General features: G+C 33.7%; 5 protein-coding genes across 7 annotated transcripts; 1 reads left to right on the top strand and 4 right to left on the bottom strand.

Moving 5' to 3' along the window:
- The first annotated feature begins 2,476 nt into the window (after positions 1 to 2,476).
- LOC147925035 (uncharacterized) lies at positions 2,477 to 6,277 on the top strand. Its single transcript, XM_087490998.1, has 5 exons — positions 2,477 to 2,667; positions 2,831 to 2,894; positions 5,604 to 5,712; positions 5,849 to 5,913; positions 6,035 to 6,277. Exons 1-5 carry the CDS (start codon positions 2,579 to 2,581, stop codon positions 6,146 to 6,148), a joined length of 441 nt encoding a protein of 146 aa, XP_087347124.1. The 5' UTR covers positions 2,477 to 2,578; the 3' UTR covers positions 6,149 to 6,277.
- On the bottom strand, positions 6,211 to 8,613 carry LOC104753251 (uncharacterized). Its single transcript, XM_087490775.1, is given in 11 exon segments — positions 6,211 to 6,606; positions 6,710 to 6,807; positions 6,809 to 6,817; positions 6,916 to 7,031; positions 7,117 to 7,184; positions 7,315 to 7,384; positions 7,558 to 7,882; positions 7,967 to 8,075; positions 8,169 to 8,335; positions 8,380 to 8,420; positions 8,559 to 8,613. Coding segments are annotated over 11 exon segments (1,203 nt in total). The 3' UTR covers positions 6,211 to 6,461.
- A 125-nt stretch (positions 8,614 to 8,738) lies between these two features.
- On the bottom strand, positions 8,739 to 11,046 carry LOC104749383 (Calcium-binding EF-hand family protein). Of its 2 annotated transcripts, none has more exons than XM_019238176.2 (7): positions 10,880 to 11,046; positions 10,355 to 10,654; positions 9,747 to 9,832; positions 9,407 to 9,576; positions 9,228 to 9,313; positions 9,055 to 9,137; positions 8,739 to 8,949 (listed from the first exon to the last, which is right to left on the bottom strand). In XM_019238176.2, coding segments are annotated over exons 2-7 (444 nt in total). In that variant the 5' UTR covers positions 10,373 to 10,654; positions 10,880 to 11,046; the 3' UTR covers positions 8,739 to 8,948. The 2 variants fall into 2 exon arrangements, with proteins under 2 accessions (XP_019093721.2, XP_010469299.2); XM_010470997.3 differs by having other exon boundaries at positions 10,396 to 10,654; positions 10,880 to 11,019.
- A 307-nt stretch (positions 11,047 to 11,353) lies between these two features.
- Positions 11,354 to 12,601, bottom strand: LOC104749384 (uncharacterized). The gene is made up of 5 exons (XM_010470999.3): positions 12,512 to 12,601; positions 12,311 to 12,426; positions 12,106 to 12,212; positions 11,859 to 12,004; positions 11,354 to 11,768 (listed from the first exon to the last, which is right to left on the bottom strand). Exons 1-5 carry the CDS (start codon positions 12,588 to 12,590, stop codon positions 11,482 to 11,484), a joined length of 735 nt encoding a protein of 244 aa, XP_010469301.3. The 5' UTR covers positions 12,591 to 12,601; the 3' UTR covers positions 11,354 to 11,481.
- Positions 12,602 to 14,843: 2,242 nt separating this feature from the next.
- On the bottom strand, positions 14,844 to 16,663 carry LOC104753249 (F-box/LRR-repeat protein At3g60040). 2 transcript variants are annotated; one of them, XM_019237669.2, is made up of 4 exons: positions 16,533 to 16,663; positions 15,440 to 16,155; positions 15,208 to 15,357; positions 14,844 to 15,108 (listed from the first exon to the last, which is right to left on the bottom strand). In XM_019237669.2, the coding sequence occupies exons 2-4, from the start codon at positions 16,031 to 16,033 to the stop codon at positions 15,031 to 15,033; spliced, it is 822 nt and encodes a 273-aa protein (XP_019093214.2). In that variant the 5' UTR covers positions 16,034 to 16,155; positions 16,533 to 16,663; the 3' UTR covers positions 14,844 to 15,030. The 2 variants fall into 2 exon arrangements, with proteins under 2 accessions (XP_019093214.2, XP_087347123.1); XM_087490997.1 differs by having other exon boundaries at positions 15,440 to 16,121; positions 16,533 to 16,651.
- Between the last annotated feature and the right edge of the window lie 698 nt (positions 16,664 to 17,361).

Below are 17,361 nucleotides of genomic sequence, written 5' to 3'. Positions count from 1 at the left end.
TCGCCAAATCTGGTGGACCAGATCTAGCCGGCCAGGTTTTTGTCCATCCCTATTATGTATTGCCTTCTCTTGATTGGACTTTATCTGTTTGGTCATGTGTTTTATGTCTATTGATAACAATAAAACTTGTCCACACTACATGTATGATGATCCCGTGTCTGGTGGACCAGATCCATCTGACCATGTTTTTGTCTACCAATATTAAATTTGTCCACAAAGCAGGATCCGGTGTCCGGTGGACCAGATCCAGTCTACCAGGTTTTTGTCCACCACTATCATGTCCTTTGTTCTTTTGAGTTTGAGTGTTGGACCATATCCGTTTGGTCATGCGTTTTGTGTCCATTGCTAACAAAAAAAGTGTCCACATTGTAGGTTTGCAAATCCAGTGGACCACATTCATTAGCCAAGGTTTTTGTCCACCACTATTATGTCCTTCGTCTCTTGAGTCCATCACACTATTATGTCCTTCCTGGTGGACCACTTTTTTGTTTAGAACATTAAGTCCATCACACTAACATGTATGTTGTCTATCTCACGTCTAAAGACGTTCATATTGACATTGGTGAACTCTCGGAAGACAACAATGTTACTACACATTGAATGTATGCCTCTATGGACCAGTTTTATCTTTGTTTTGTCCACTAGATTTTCATTTATGGACCACTTACTTTTTTGTCTATCCAAGCATGTTGTCTGTTAAGTTCCTGATGAACCAATTTTTATTCTAAAATCTTAAGTCCATCGAACTCACATGTGTTTTGTCCATCGCGCAGGTCCGAAGACGTTCAACCTAACATTGGTGAACTCTCGGAGGACAACAATGATAGAGAGAAGGTATGTCTCTGTTGGTGGACCACATTATGCTTACTTTTGTTTTTCCAAACCATCTTGTCTATTAACTTCTAGATGGACCAATTTATTTTTAAAAAATATTAAGTCCATCAAACTAACATGTTTGTTGTCTTCTCGCAGACTTAAAATTGATGAATTCTCCGAGGACAACCATATTACTGACCTGGAGAACTCCACCAATTTCAATCTCTTTTATATCTAGATGTCTATAAACAATGATCATTAAAAAAGAAACAGTCACATCATCACTATTTTTGTCAGTCTCAAAATGCTTGCCCAAAAGTTAATAATTTTTTATTTTTATTTTTTTCCATCATAATTTTAAAGGATATTATAGTATTTTGATCATATACCATAAAAACAGCAAATGACATAATTGAGAAGAAAAGAATGAAAATGGCATTTCTCACAAGTTTAATTCTAAAAATGACACTTCTAACAAAATTCCCTAGTTAAAAATAAAATTGTGAATATATTTGGGAAGGGATAAGCAAGCAAAACAAGGATCAACAAGTGCTCTTGAACTATTTTCCATAGGTAAGCAATAACTTCCTTTTAAGCTTTTACAGTTTGTCGCATTTTCATAATAAGATACATGTCTTGATATTGTTGAATTGGAAGACCTACCGTCCAAGTTATTTAAAACTGCAGCCTGAAGATCTTGGGGAATTTAAAAGACTTATGAGGTAGTTTTTTGAACCTTTTAATTTGTATACGCACGGTCGTATATTCGGTTATTGTTTGTGATTTTCCAGTAATCTATATTATTATTTTTAAAATATATTTTGGTTTATGCCCTTCAAGTTTTGCTTATTTAATATGTTTTATTTACAATAATAACCCCTAACAATTTTCCTAAATTAACATTTCGTAGAAACTCAATTAATGGAACTATACCTATTATAAACGAAACGGATATTTCTGACCCGAATCCAATTTGGTTGATTTTGGGTTATTTCGTAATTTTGACCCAACCCGAATTTATTTTGTACTTCTCTTTTACTAATATAGAGATTAACAATTTTCAATTATGAGAATTACAAAAGTTTTAGATAAATATAAGTTCTTTTACCGGGAATAACTTTATCTTGTAAAACGTTGAAAAGAAAAACCGGAACTAACATTTCCAATAGTAATGTATCTGTTTTTTCTATGTTCAAATCAATTAAAGAATTTGGTGAAATACTATGTTGTTTCAAAAAAAGAGTTAATTATGAAAGAAACAATTTTTTTAGTGGCACTTGTGGATTTTACCATTTTGGCTAAAATCTTATGGGTTTGCCAATTTTCAAGATCTTAAAACATAATTTTTATACATTATGTTTGAGGTTTTTTGGTTTCATTTTTTTTGTATGGTTTAGTATTTGTTGTAAAGTATGTATTTTAGTTTTAAAAAATTATAATTGTATAGATTTTAATTTTTAAGTGACCAAAAATGGTAAATTTAAAATACTTTTTTTAAAATAGCAGGTTTAAAATAATTGGAGTGAAAAGTGGAAAATTTCTTAATAATCCCGTTTCGAAAAGTCTATATGTGGTGGTGGTAGTGGTAATAGACGAGTTCTTAAAAGTTAAAAGAATATATTTTGGGGAAGCAAATTGGAAGTTCTTTTTCTTTTCTTTTTAGTATAATACTAATAATAATAGAGGGGTATAGAGCATAGAAATGATACTTTTAATCTCTCTCTCTCTCATTCATCAAATTAGTAGGAGGAAACTATAACCGATGGAGGAGACAAGAAGACCTTTTCTTCTACCTTCTTTCCGATCACTCCCAACCAGGCACATATCTAAATTGCTGCAGCATATGCAAGGGTTTTGTGATTTACTTTGGTCTTTGGATTTGTCTAGTTATATATAGACATGGAACCATATAAAAACCCTAATTTTTTTTTTTCAGACCGATTTATTGATTTGATTGGGTCAAAGTTTTGATTTTTTTTTTGTTCTTTCTTTGGTTGGTTGGATGCAAAATTAGTTATGGTCGGAGAGGAACGGGTTTCTTCAGTATTTTTTTTGGTTTGGACCTAATTAACTACAAGGCCATAAAACCAAAAAAAAAAACAGTCTACATTTCTTTCATCCCTTCTTTAATCAAAAACATATGCAGCTCCCAAGAATCTAAAGCTACCTTATATCAGTTTGTAGTTGGTTTCATCTTAGAACTATACCAACATTAAATTAAATTTATAGGTTTGAATTCTTGGGTTTAATTTCTGTGTTTGAATCTTATATAATTTTCACGGCACAAACAGAATCAAATTTAAGTAAAATAATGGGTAGGTATTATTAAAGTAAATTAGTTTAAATCTTTTAAAATTTGTTTATATAAAATTAAAAATTTGAGCTTACTTTCTGGAAAATTACGTAAGATTTTAAGATGTTTTTGATCTAATTCTTTAATTATATTGTTTGATTCACACTAATTATTTCAAACGTCATAGTATTTTGGAATAACATAAAATTTATAAGTTTTTGTATTAGGAATTTCAGAATAAATTATGAACATAATCAGTTATTTTTTTATTTGAAATAATACCATCATTTTATGCATTGCCTTACACCCACTATTTCTTCAATTTTCATTTTTGTTTATATTACTTCTCATTTTTAACTTATTATTTTGAAACACTTGCGGATTTATTCTCATTAATATTTGATTTCAATCCCTTCTTCTTCTTAAAGGCTCAAACATTCTATAAAGTTTAGTTTTCTAAAAACAACCTATTACCATACAAATGCATCCTCGATTCAATATCCAACGAACAACAAAACACCGGTAACAATAGTATCATTGTTCAGATCATCCATTTTTGGGAAGTTCCTAACTTTAGAAAAAATATTATCTTACTAAGTCTTGAATATTTTTTCCAAAAATGTAAATTATTTTAACTATTTTCATATTTTGATGATTTATGCACTCATTTTAAAATATTTATAAAAGAAAAAAAAATTCAGGTATATGTGATTTTTAAAAGAATTTTAATATAGAAGGAGCATTTTCAAAAATACCCCATTTTCCATGTCCCTTTTTAAAAATACCCCTTCATGTTGACCATTTCTAAAACTACCCCTATTTATGTACAAAATAACCAAAATACCCTTTCTTTGAATGACGACAAGAATGTACAATCACCAAAATCAAAAAAATTTCCCGCCAAAAATGAAAAATTTTCCCGCCAAAATCGAAAAAATTTCCCGCCAAAAAATAATTTTTCCCGCCAAATTTTTTAAATTTATACCTTTTAAAAACCTTGTAAACGTTTTTAAAAACCTTGTAAATTCGTTTACAAGGTGTTTAAAAACCGTATAAAAACCTTTTAAAGTCAGATTTTTAGAGTAAGAGTTGAAAGAAACCTTACTATATTATATCGTCTAATAATAAAGTAAAGTTATCTTTTGGAAAGCTCCAAAAGATTATCATTTATTGTTCTCTTCTTTCAAAAGTGTCATTTTTTTTCTTTTAATTTTTAGTGTAACAAATTTATTCAATTGAATTTACATAATAAAATTTTCACTTAACAAATAATCGATGATTAAATAGTTTAAGGATATAAGTTTATAATATATATATTTGGGTTGTATAGGATAATATCGAGTAATATTGGTTATTTTATCACCACACTTTAATACAAATAATTCACATGATCTTGATATTACATTATTTTATTTCATTTTCAATCCATTTAAATTAAACTAAAGTATATTTTACTATATAATATCTAAATAACTAAATGAGAATTGAATATATTTTTTTGATAAAAAGATAATTGTATATATTTCTGTTTAAAGAGAGAAGTGAATATATATATATATATATATTTGAATTCATGATTTGATTAGCTAAGATGCCCGTTCATAGATCTATATTTATAATATATAACTCTTGAATATATATTGAAAACAATATAAAATTTTAGTTATTAATTCACAATAATGTATTTTTATAAACCTGACAAATTTTTTTATTAACCTTTCTATTCTATCACATCAATCTCATATGTTGTACTAACTCTCATTTTTGTAATTTATTATTTATAGTAATACAATGAGTGATAAACAATAGTATTTAGAAATATTACATATATAAGAAAATATATTAATATGTAATGATTGCATATCTATAACTTTCACAAAGTTTATGTGATTCCTATAACAATGAAATATTCTCTCTGTTTTAATTTAGTTGTTTGATTTAGGTTTTCAAATAAAAAATTTGGTGAATATTCCAGTTTTCTCCCTGCTGTTTTAAAGTTTTGACCAATTAAATATTTATAAAATATATTAATATAGGGTAAAACAGACAATTTAATAGTTTTTTTAATAAGTGTGAGAAAACCTTAAACTGACAAGTAAAAAACCGGAGAAGGTATAAATTACACTTACTTAATTGATATAAAGATTAGTGTATTTATTATCCAATTATATAATAAATTTTCCATATGCTTTTAACTACAATTTCTCTTATAAATAGAAAAATACACATTTTACTAATCCTCATATTTCAAATATTAATAATATTTTTATTTAATTTATATTATCTTAACTCACGATCTCCAAAATTACAAAAAAATATATAAAAAAATAATGTAAACTAAATCTGTGCATAGCACGGAATAACTACTAGTATATATATATATATGGCTATTTGAAAATCCAATTTTTTTTAGAGCAAAGTCTTTTTATACTGGTTAGTATATTGTGTCTGCCTTTCTCAATAATGGTACACTACGGTCGGTCATTTCTCTCAGTCGATTGAAGATCATGCGAAAGATGAGAAATACTACCTGGACATGGCTGCAGACACATCCAGAGAGCTTGAGGCACTTAGCAAATCCGTGTTGGAATCCACAAAAATGTGTACGACCCCATCTTTATTTTACTTGCTCTGTACAAAGCTGTGTAGCAATGTTTGATCTACTACTATACCTCCTCTACTGATTTTTTTTCATTCAATTCATTCTTTCATGTAAAACTACTTCAGTTCTTTTGTCAGCCAAGGACAGAGCTCGTCTTGGTATTAGATACCATGCCGGTTGGATGATGGTTCTTCGATATGAAGTGAGAGCATTTTTATATATAAGTTTTTTTTTTGTTACATATATATGTTTCTCGTTAAATGGATTCTGAGTGTGCTTGTTTGGCTATCTTATCAATCACCTCCTTTCTTCTTTTTACACAGGTGGAGTACGTCCAAAGACGCCTAAAAAAACAGATTGAAGCACTGCAGGATGCAGAGTTCTTCACCGCCCAAAAGACTAGAAGAAGTCTATTTTGTTTCTTCTTTTTAACTTGACCTTTTCTTTTCAGTCTCTTTTTTTCTATCTTTTCTACCCCCACCAATCCGTCGATCAGTTATGTATGAATGGTTTAAGTTAATGAATTATTTCCTATAATCTATAATATGCCAAGTTGTTGCTGCTTATTTAGTTTACTGTTTGCGTCGTTCTCTCTCTCTCTCAAATTTTCTTCTTGACTTGGATAAAGCGGATACATTAATAGCGTTGGAAGACGTTCCAGTCTTGTCTCTGCCCTTTCAGCTTGTCAATGTTCAATTTTTGTTGTTGAAAGACGTTTGGTATTTATGCTCTGTCGATTGACTCACGGGCTTAGACATGTTTGGCCGTAATGAACAACACACTCTGCGTCAATATGCAAAGCTCCAACTTCATCAATGCAGCAACTGGTTCTAATTTTACAGAGTTGATCACGTCTTGGAATTGCATTAGGTATGCACCAGTCCATTCACTCCCTCTGTGGAAACAGAAACTCCAAAAAACGTCGATTAAGGAACTCGTGGATCGAATTCAAAAACTATAAAGATTACTGCATATAATAATTTCCCCTATGTACGTACCTGCTAAAAGCAAGATTGGCTTCGAACGGAGTCATGACAGGGGACATGAACTCTTTGCTATCTAAAAGAGCGGTTTGGGCACATGAGATGTAGATGAAATACATCGCACTAAGAGACAAACACAGGAAAGAAAAGACACCAACTCACTTGACATATCTCACTTGTAATAATTAACAGCTAAAATGACAGGCCGTTGTCTAACTTACCTCGGGGAAGTTTGCGAGTTTGGCCGGATTAGGTCGTCCCATGGCAAGAAAGTACGATTTTTTGCCAGCTGCAGATATGAGTGCTTGCATATGGTGAATCATATGAAGGTAACCAGCTGCATCCAATGCCATGTGATATTAGACATTCAGTGAAAAACTCATCAACCTTGACATCACATATGCATAAGAATGGGAACTTACCAACACCAAGAGTCCCTACCAAAATACCTACAATATTCGCATCCTTGGCTTTTTCCACCAAGTAATATCTGGAAAACATAACTCTGAGTGAGGACTAGAAATACAAATCCACAGAGATGATAAAGAAAAGATTATAAGAATTGACGAATTTTGATATTTTTGTGATGTATGATGTCTGCTTGAAACAAGTGAGTATACCGTCGCATAAGTATCCTTCTTTGTTGATAAAATTCCGTCACCAAAGAATCTTCTTCAGCATCATATCTGACTAAGATTAACAAACAAAACATAGCCAAGAACATAAGCTATTGACGGTCTTTGTCAATCAATTAGATATTTTGTTCAAGAAAATGGACTGTAGTAAGTAAGTTACTCAAACGTTTGACATAACCAAGAACTAGATCAAGAAATTTCCATGGATAAAGCCACATATTCATATACCTATGTCACAACCATTGAAGGTCAGTACTACATTGGCGAAAGCTGAACTGTCAGAACCGATCCAGAAAAGTAGATAGTCCTCGATTTTGCTTCCTTCTGGCAAGTCCCAAGTTAGCCCTCCCAGACTATAGTTTCTAGATGAGGATAAGCTATCACTATATGGTCTCGGATGCTCCATGGACTCTCTAGGGTCTTTGGATTGACTAATAAATGAGCACAAGACATTGGCTACAGAGAACTTCAACTGATGAGATTCGGTCTTTGACAATCCTAATTCTTCTCGGATATGCGGAATCATATGGGCGTATTCTAGTCCATAAAGAATCTGAAAACACAAAGTTCAAAGATTGAGAAAACAAAACACTTTATCACTATTTCTTAATAATAAAGATAAACTAGCTTCACATACCATAATAGGCTTATCGCTCTGTGACGCATAATCTATCAGATGCTTAACGCAGCTTGAGACGTTCATCGAAGCTTTCCCGAAAACGAAGAATGCTGGAAGAACCGATGTCCTGCAAAAAAAACATAAACACTCACAGTAAAGACATTGTTTCAACAAGGGAAGGGAAGTCACAGCAACTACACAACAGGGTAAATTGACTCACGGGCTTAGACATGTTTGACCGTAATGAACAACACAGTCTGCGTCAATATGCAAAGCTCCAACTTCATCAATGCAGCAACTACCGTGATCATCTATGTTTACAATCCCTGAAGGTTTGCAGGTTTTAGCTGATGTTTTCTGGTGTTGGAGATGATGAAGTAGACTTGTCTATATCGCCAAGGCTACTTGAGGAAGAGTGTGATTTGAGATACGATAATGCCACTTCTATCATCACTTCTACTTCTTTCTAGTACTGTGTAAAGTGTCAAAAAAAACAAGTGTATCAGAGAAACCTAAAATGGCGCCTTTTAGTTTATCGATTGAAATAAGGGCACCAAATTGCCCCTGCTTTAATCTTCGATTGCATCAAACACCATTTCTTGAAATGTACACCTATTGATGAAGCCAAAGAGATCATTCCACACAGTGTGAATTGCAAATTTCATACTTCCAGATAAACAGATCTGCAGGTTAGCGAAACCATCAAGAACCTATTCTACCAAACCACCTAGAGAAACACTCATTTTAAGTTTGGAAAAGCCAAACAAATAATTTTAAAGATACCACAATCCCTGTAATTACGTTATACTTAACTTGCCAATATTCTCTTGCAATGACTCACATTCCATGTAGTTACCTTTACATAATACTTGACTATTGTTTAATCTCTAATAATGGGATTAAAAATATCTTACAAAATCATTTAGACTTGACACTGACATCATCAACAAAAAAAAACAATTCCTGAACTGTCTATTTTCTCTTCTCTTCATTGTTCCCCTCTGCCATAAACAAAACAAATATATATATATATATATATATATATCAGTAATAATTAATAAATGTTCTAAAATTAAATAGAATACCTAAAGTTAAATTACTCTTACCAGCATCTTTCTCTGCCGCTGCTTATTGAACTTATACCTCTAAAAAAGTATATCGCATTTTTGAAGCCATAAATCTGTCTTCTCTGTGACAAAATCCAAAATAATATGACATTTAAAATAGAGATAGTATAATTATTATAAAAAGGTCTCAAAAAAAAAAAAAAATGTTTAACCTCTTCCTCCAGGACTTCAACCGCGTGTCTGATTTGCACAAGTTCCTTGGTTAAGAGCTCAATAGTGTGATCATACCTTGCTTGCTCTGCAGGAAAAGGAAAATGATAAGATTCAACAAGGAAAAGGAAAATGATAAGATTCAACAAAGAAAAGGAAAATGAATAAGATTCAAGTATACTTGTGGGGTTATTAGTTCTAGCCCTTCGACGTCTCACTCTACCGATCTTAAGGTTGTATTCTGCCAAAAATCCATTTAACTGGCCAATGCTCCTATCTACCACTGTTATGGCAGCATCAACGTTCCTGCTTGTATCTCCCCGTAAACATTTTCCAAAGCAGCCAGAAATCCTGTGAGAAGAAGAACAAGAGAGTCAGGAAAAAATTTGTAAAAAAAAATGCCAAGAATGAGAAACGAAGAGAACTTTAAAAAATCAATCAAACACAAACACTAAACAACCGCTGATAAGATAAAAAACGCAACGATGATAAAAAACGCAACGATGATAAGATAGAAAAACCTGTGGTATCTAATTCTTGCGTGATTCACGGCCCTCAGACCACTAAACAGAGGCTTTGCAGCTTTGCTCCTTAAAAGGGCAAATTTCTGTAACAGAAAGAATCCAAATTAAGATGATAGTAAATCTATATATGTAAATAAAATATATAAGTAAGACCTAGGTTGCATGGAATCGGAAACGGATATGCGGAAACGAAACGTTTCGGAAATGGGAAACGATTTTTTTTCTAAAATTAAGAAATGAAAACGTTTTGGAAACATATGTGTATATATCTTGATATATATGTATATACATAATAAAACACAAACATAAAACCTATACCAAAAGGAATATCTATAACAACACAAATTTGAAACATAAATATCAAAATAGTTGAATTAAAACACTAATAATATTATATATTCATATATATTATGAATATATATTTTCAAATTATTTTATTTATTAAGTTTTTAAGCTAAAAAAAAGTTTCCCTCGTGTTTCCAATATGGAAACCGAGTTTCCATCGTGTTTCCAAACAGAAATTTTTAGGAATCGTGTTTCTGTGGCTTGTTTCCGTGTTTCCACGAGTTTCTGTTTCCGAAACGTTTCGGAAACGGGAAACGTACCTTAAAAAGAGTTTCCATGCAACATAGAGTAAGACAGTCACCTCAACTTCCAAGAGTCTTATCTCTTGGTTGATCCGCTGACATTCTCCTCTAGTCCGAACAATGTTTTGATCAATAATCTGGATGGTTGTTTCGTTATTAGTTGAAGCTTTTGTTTCTTCAAGTGTATCGATATTGTCCTGATGCACGGATTCCACCCCCTTCAACAGCTTAATATCTGCATTAACCCTTCCCACTGCTCGATCGACGTTCCTTTGTGTATCTCCCCACACAAATCGTTTGAGTCGCTCAGTAGTCATCCTAGGAAGAACAAGAGAAATTTTCAAAAACGAATCCAGAATCAGAAACAACAAACAGAAAAAAGGAGAATCCAAAACCTAGAACGCAAAGCGAAATCGGAAGAAGCCAAATCCTAAAACCTCAGATTCAGTGTTCGAAATCAGAAAACAAAAATGCTAATAGCGAAATCGGAAGAACCTAAATCCTAAAAGCTCAGATTCAGAGTAGAAAATGTTGGAATCAAACCTTGATTAATGCTCAAACTTGAAAGAGAGAAAGGGTAACAAGATTCACAAGAGAAGAAGAAAGAATCAGAAGAGTTCTTAGATTGGAGAAGAAGAAGCGACAAGACTGAGGGACAAGAGGAAGAGAAAACTTTGTTGTTGTTAAGGGATAAAGGCCATTGGGCTATTGTGTTAATCAAGCCCATTAAGTGTTGGGTTTAGTGTTGTTGCAAACACTCAATCACTTCATAATCACTATATATAGCTCTAATCACTCAATCAATAGTAATTAACATTCTCATGTACATCTTTCTTATCTTTTGCTTTTGCTTAAAACGACGACACTTAAAAAAGATCATCAAAGACTCTCTCTCAACCGGAGTCTTTCAATGAAGAAAATAAACAATCAATATTACACATCAATGTCTGATGACATGTTTGTAGCTCTGATATGTTGATGATAAATAATCAGAGGCCAATAAACATTAGAAAAAAATTAACAAAAGACAGATAGATAGTTCTGTTTCTTTTCGAAACTAACTCTCACATGTGTGCAACATTCTCTCATCTAACAATATAACATGAAGCCAGCAGAACCAATTTTTCAAAAGAACAATAAAAATGTCAGTTTCTGAAATAGTACACAAATCTTTCTTGGTGAACAAGTGAACTTCTTGGAGTTGCTACTCGTGCTTGTATCCTGACGACTATGTAAGGCTCCGGCGAAGTATTATCACTATTTATCTCCAAACCGCGATAAGCACGGCTGAGGAAATACTCGGGTCCTGATTTGGCAGTGGTTTGTTTAGTGAGCAAGTTATGATCATTGCCTTTCAATTGCAATGCTTTCTCTGCAATTTGTACCAGTGCCATTGTCTCTCCTGTGTCTTCTTCTCCATTCTTAGCTTGATCTGCAACAAGGAGCACAATGTTTGTCAACCTCATGGAATGATAATTATGGCTTTTGTCGATTGGAAAACTGTATTGAGCTTCCATTGTACCGTTTGTCTTGTGATCTTCTACGTAACCACCCTGAAAGAAGGAGAACCGTGGCTCCTCTGATTCGCTATGTGCTTCTGATTCTAATTTTACAGAGTTGATCACGTCTTGGAATTGCATTAGGTATGCACCAGTCCATTCACTCCCTCTGTGGAAACAGAAACTCCAAAGACGTCAATTAAGGAACTCGTGGATCGAATACAAAAGCTATAAAGATTTCTGCATTTAGTAATTTCCCTATGTACGTACCTGCTAAAAGCAATCTTGGCTTCGAACGGAGTTATGACAGGGGACATGAACTCTTTGCTATCTAAAAGAGCGGTTTGGGCACATGAGATGTAGATGAATACATCGCACTAAGAGACAAATAGAGGAAAGAAAAGACACCAACTCACTTGACATATCTCACTTGTAATAATTAACAGCTAAAATGACAGGCCGTTGTTTAACTTACCTCGGGGAAGTTTGCGAGTTTGGCCGAATTAGGTCGTCCCATGGCAAGAATGTAAGATTTTTTGCCAGCTGCAGATATGAGTGCTTGCATATGGTGAATCATATGAAGGTAGCCAGCTGCATCCAATGCCATGTGATATTAGACATTCAGTGAAAAACTCATCAACCTTGACATCACAAATGCATAAGAATGGGAACTTACCAACACCAAGAGTCCCTACCAAAATACCTACAATATTCGCATCCTTGGCTTTTTCCACCAAGTAATATCTGGAAAACATAACTCTGAGTGAGGACAAGAAATACAAATCCACAGAGATGATAAAGTAAAGATTATAAGAATTGACGAAGTTTGATATTGTTTGTAATATATGATCATTGCCGGCCCTGACCTAAAGCTCATGAAGCAAGGGCTTTAGGCGCCAAATATTTTAAGTATTTAGGGGCATCAAATGTTAAATGTTCCTTTGGTGTAGTGGTTTTTTTTGTTTGATTTTCAGTCACTTGTACTGGGTTCAAACCAGCCCCAAGTTAAATACAACCGATCTTTTTCCCTATTTTGTCTAATCCAAAATATTCTTTTTATCTACATTTCCTTATATTAATTATACTAATGAACTAAATAATAATTAAAACAGCAATTGAACTAGTGAATAAAAAAATCCCCGTCTTTCCTTTTGGGCGTTCCTCTTCTTCTTCCAATATTATTGTCAATCTCTGCTTTCTCCCCCATATATGTTTTCTTTTTCTTCTACAATGCTACGTTTTCTCTGTTTTCTTAAGTTTTTTTCTTTCTTCTTCAAAAAGAAAAAAACTTTGTAAGCAAAACGTCAGTCAAACTTAGCATATGGTGGATTCACAGATTCTCAGACAATTCTTACTTGGAATATTCTAATTTGCTATAATTTAAAACTTAAATGTAATTCAAAGATCAAAGTGATTATACTAAATTTTCTATATAATCTCCGTAGATTGCTCACTACACTAACGATTTGTCTACTTGATGATGTGTTGTTTCGTGGATTGCTTGTGTTTTTGGTGTATTATTTTATACTGAAATTTTATTTTTAAAGTTTAGAAAAAAAATTAGTTGGGATTAAGAAAAAATTAATTGGGATTAAGGGCATCATTTTCCGGTTCTGCTTTAGGCGTCGTAGACCTTCGGGCCGGCCCTGTATATGATGTCTGCTTGAAACAAGTGAGTATACCGTCGCAAACACATTCCTCCACTTTTTTGAGAGAAGAGATGTTGAAGCAGCCAGTTTGGTCGGTTCTCTGGACAAGATGTCGCTTAGAACCTCATGAGGGAGACAGCTGATTGCATCTTCGAAGGCAGTATCCAACTTTTTGGTATCCATAGTGACAGTCAGAAGCAATCTCTTCCTTAAAAGTAAGTGCCTGAAACATGAAGTCAGCTCAGAGAGATTTAACTGCTGGATCAAAGCCATAACGCACCAAACGAAAAAAAAAAATTGGATATTTCCAAAACCTAGCGAGAGTTCAAAAGTGTCTGAATGTTATAGAAATAACCAGAGAGAAGTTCCACAAACCATGAAAGACAGATTTCACAATTACTAGACGATGAAGCAGAATTAATACGAAGTTTCAGAAAAATAATAAGGTTACTAAAGCTAAAGGTTCAAGCTTTAATTTATCCCTTTTCACAAAAAAAAATAACTGAAGCAAAGGAAGATTCGAGCTAGAGTAACACGAGAAAGCCGATTAGTGTCAAACTACTACAATCTACAACAGCCTTATCAAAAACCAGTCTATCTATAGTCTAGTGGAAGCTCAAAAGAACAAGAATTTAAGCGCTTGTAAGAACCCAGAAGAAATCATAAAGGAACAGAGATCATAGACAATTGCAATTAAACAGTGAGGTCCCACGAAACTTTAAAAAAGGGTAAAAGCTTCAACCTTTTCGTTTACCGATTGAATTGAAAGTTCTAGCTTTCTCGCAAGAGGAACTGATATATATATTGATACAGTATACCGAAATCGGCACTAGGGATGTCAAACGGCACTATGGTCTAAACCAGTCCAAATTATAATGGTCCGGTTAGTGGTTACACTCAAAATTGAATTGAAGCGGACATATGGGGTTGAAAAACCAATTTACCAAGGTTTCTTATTTTCAGAAAACTTTTTTTCTTTCTTTTATTTCCTTATTCCTCAAAAATAAAAATTTTCTTTTATTTTCTTTTTCTGAAAAACAAAATAGTGGAATAAAATTTTATAGATATATTTTCCTTCTAAAAATAATAATTTTAACGTGTAGATAAATTAAAAATGTCACATGGTAAAAAATATATAAAAGATGTATCATCATTCCTCGTTAATCATCATACATTGAATGTAAAACAGTACAAATTAGATGTGAATCATGAAACACTGAAAAATCAGTTTTATAAAATTGCAAAAATTCTCGTTTTTGAATAAGAAAAAAACTCCATTAAAACCATAAACACAAACTAGTTATGAAGTATTGAAGTTATGTATATGTATGGACTCACAAATATGAAAATTTTGAACGATTTTGTATCAAAATACCTAAGAATTAGATATGAATTTTAGTAAGAATTTTTAGTATGAATTTATAAGTTAAGCAAGACTTTACAAGCTTCTTGTATAATTATTATGTTTATGCAAGATAGTCCAGTTGGTCATTCCCATATTTGGGTATTTATTTTCCCCAAGGAAACTCTTCAAGTGCTCCAAGTCTTAAGCAGTGTGCCTCGCTAACCACACTTCCACTTGGGATGCACGCATAGTCACATCAGATATATGACCATCCAGACCCTGGAGAGATGCATGTAAATGATCAACAACTATGTTTGTGTCCCTCTCTATCTATAGATAGATTCGTTCATGGGTTAAGCAAAAATGAGATATATGTACCTGGATGGTTAGAGTTTCAAGCATTGGAGACTGCTTAAGCAGATACGGCAGTAGTCTCCAACCTCGTTTATTCTTACTCCCAAAGGTCAAGCTTACCAGATTGTTAAACACCGGTAGTAGTAGTCCATGTTTAACACATCGAGAGATCACCTGAAATACACACACGCACACGAACTTCAAGAATGTCTCAAAGCTTTTTTTTTAAAAGTTAATAGAAAGTCGCAGAACTTACATCGGCAGAATTGGCAGAAAGATGCAGGGTCTTAATGTGGCTTATCCCTGTTAAGAGACCCCATATATTTGGCCTATTGACTTCAGAATGATAACGAAGGTCCAGCCTAGCTTCGACTAGGGACTTCAAGTTAACTTGTGGATAGCTACACAGGGCATAATCGGAGTAGTCCAGGAAGACAAGACTTGGGGCATCAAATGACATTTCAGTGAGAGAGCCAATACCAAAGTCAGAATCGTATTGAACTGTTAGTTTATGGATGGTCCGACTGGATATGCAGTATGGTTGTGCGAAAAAGTCCTTGTGACGTACAAAAAGCTCCTCGAGCACGGGACAACCAGGAAGAAGCACGTAACACAGATCTTCATATTCAAAAAAGATAGCATCGATGAAGAGAGTCTTAAGCGCTGGAAGAGACAAATCTGGAGGAAGCTTTCCTAAACTAATCTTGGTTCCCAGTGAAAGCTTAACGAGCGTCTTGCTCGTGTAGAGCGCATGAGGTAAAAAGATTTCAGCGTGAGGAGCTAAACTAACGTCCAGGTCCACTACGCCACGCTCTAAGACATTACATATCCAGCGGACCACATGATCCATCTCAGCGTCGTCGCCAACGTGATATCTTAGAGAGAATTTCGTGATAGGAGAAGCGCATTGCAAAGCGAGTGTTCTATCGACAAAGTTCCTGAAGCACTCCCGGAGTGTCAAACTTACAACAGCTACATCATCAAAACCATTCTATGTATAAACTAGTGGAAGCTAAAGGCTTTGAGAGCGCTTGTAGGAACCAACCAGAGGAAATCATGGAGAAGAGAGATTAGAGAAGATCCACATCCCAAAATTGCAATTTAACAATGATAAAAAAAAAAAAAAAAAAAAAACACTTTTCCCCGTTTGAAACTTTTGAATTAATGGGGATATTTGAACACTAGGAAGCTCCAAAAAAGGAAAAAACTTTGGGCGCTCTTGTAAGAAGCAATCATGGAGAACAGAGGTCAGAGAAGATCACCCATCCCCAAATAAGTGCAATTAACAATGACGTTTCCACAAAGCAAAAAAATATGTTAAAATAGGGTATAGAAACTAAAGCTTCAACCTTTTTTTAGTTTCCCGATTGCATTGATCGAAGGTTCCTGGCTTTCTCGCAACTAGGTGTGTGGAGGAGCAAAACGATGGAGTCTCCGCCGCATCGGTTAATCTATATATTTTGTATCCCCCACTGTTTTTGACTTTTCCTTTTCCCAGTGTATAATTTTGTTAATTGGTTTAAACCGGTTAAAGTATATTTATCGGTTTAAACCGGTTAAAGTATACAAAGAAGACATGTCTCTGGCTCACCCTTTCAAGTCGTCATTACGCTTTTTTTTACAATCATCGACCAGACCATATTAACTATTCGGGATGTTACACCACTTCCCATATTAACTATTCGGGCATCTGCATCACCATCGGTGTCTACTCGGTTTTAGCCTCTACAGAATCATGGATGTCGGAATCAGAGGCAAGGTCACTGTTGTGATTAGTCTTAACGATAGTAATGAGGTCGGATACTTCTTCTTTATTCTAAAGATGTCTCTTGCTTATCTGATCACAGAGACTGCTGAGATTTGATCTTTAAATGTTTCAAATTGGTCTTTTGTGTGTGTGTGCCTGCGTGTAAGAAGTTTGGGCAATGGGCACGTACAGAACCACACAGAGTTGAGTTATGCTTCTGATTGATAACTAGTGTCGCTATGATTCTTTTGTGTTTTGTACTTGATTACTTGGTCGGAAGGATGAATAAGATAAAGATGTTTTCTCGTCATTCTGTACATGTCTTTTTTTTTGCTGAGATTTGAATCTTACATCTTGCAAAAAGTGATCCTTTGTGTATGTGTCTGTGTGTTAATTTGTAAGAGAGGCACAAAACTAAGATATTTTTAGTG

This window comes from Camelina sativa, chromosome 16, assembly GCF_030686135.1.
Source record: "Camelina sativa cultivar CO46 ecotype springtype chromosome 16, ASM3068613v1".
Taxonomy (NCBI): domain Eukaryota; kingdom Viridiplantae; phylum Streptophyta; class Magnoliopsida; order Brassicales; family Brassicaceae; genus Camelina; species Camelina sativa.
The sequence above is the reverse complement of the archived record's forward strand: the minus strand, read 5'-3'. Positions and strand labels throughout refer to the sequence as shown.

Coding starts and splice junctions, on each gene's coding strand:
- LOC147925035 (XM_087490998.1), top strand. CDS start 2,579: ATGGAGGAGACAAGAAGACCTTTTCTTCTACCTTCTTTCCGATCACTC. Junction 5,713..5,848: donor GTTGGAATCCACAAAAATGT/GTACGACCCCAT, acceptor TTCTTTTGTCAG/CCAAGGACAGAGCTCGTCTT. Junction 5,914..6,034: donor TGATGGTTCTTCGATATGAA/GTGAGAGCATTT, acceptor CTTTTTACACAG/GTGGAGTACGTCCAAAGACG.
- LOC104749383 (XM_010470997.3), bottom strand. CDS start 10,653: ATGACTACTGAGCGACTCAAACGATTTGTGTGGGGAGATACACAAAGG. Junction 9,314..9,406: donor TAGAACTAATAACCCCACAA/GTATACTTGAAT, acceptor CTTTTCCTGCAG/AGCAAGCAAGGTATGATCAC. Junction 9,138..9,227: donor TTGAAGTCCTGGAGGAAGAG/GTTAAACATTTT, acceptor ATTTTGTCACAG/AGAAGACAGATTTATGGCTT.
- LOC104749384 (XM_010470999.3), bottom strand. CDS start 12,590: ATGTTTTCCAGATATTACTTGGTGGAAAAAGCCAAGGATGCGAATATT. Junction 12,213..12,310: donor AACTCGCAAACTTCCCCGAG/GTAAGTTAAACA, acceptor TTTGTCTCTTAG/TGCGATGTATTCATCTACAT. Junction 11,769..11,858: donor AGAAGATCACAAGACAAACG/GTACAATGGAAG, acceptor TCCTTGTTGCAG/ATCAAGCTAAGAATGGAGAA.
- LOC104753249 (XM_019237669.2), bottom strand. CDS start 16,033: ATGGATCATGTGGTCCGCTGGATATGTAATGTCTTAGAGCGTGGCGTA. Junction 15,358..15,439: donor TTTCTGCCAATTCTGCCGAT/GTAAGTTCTGCG, acceptor TGTGTATTTCAG/GTGATCTCTCGATGTGTTAA. Junction 15,109..15,207: donor TTGAAACTCTAACCATCCAG/GTACATATATCT, acceptor GCATCTCTCCAG/GGTCTGGATGGTCATATATC.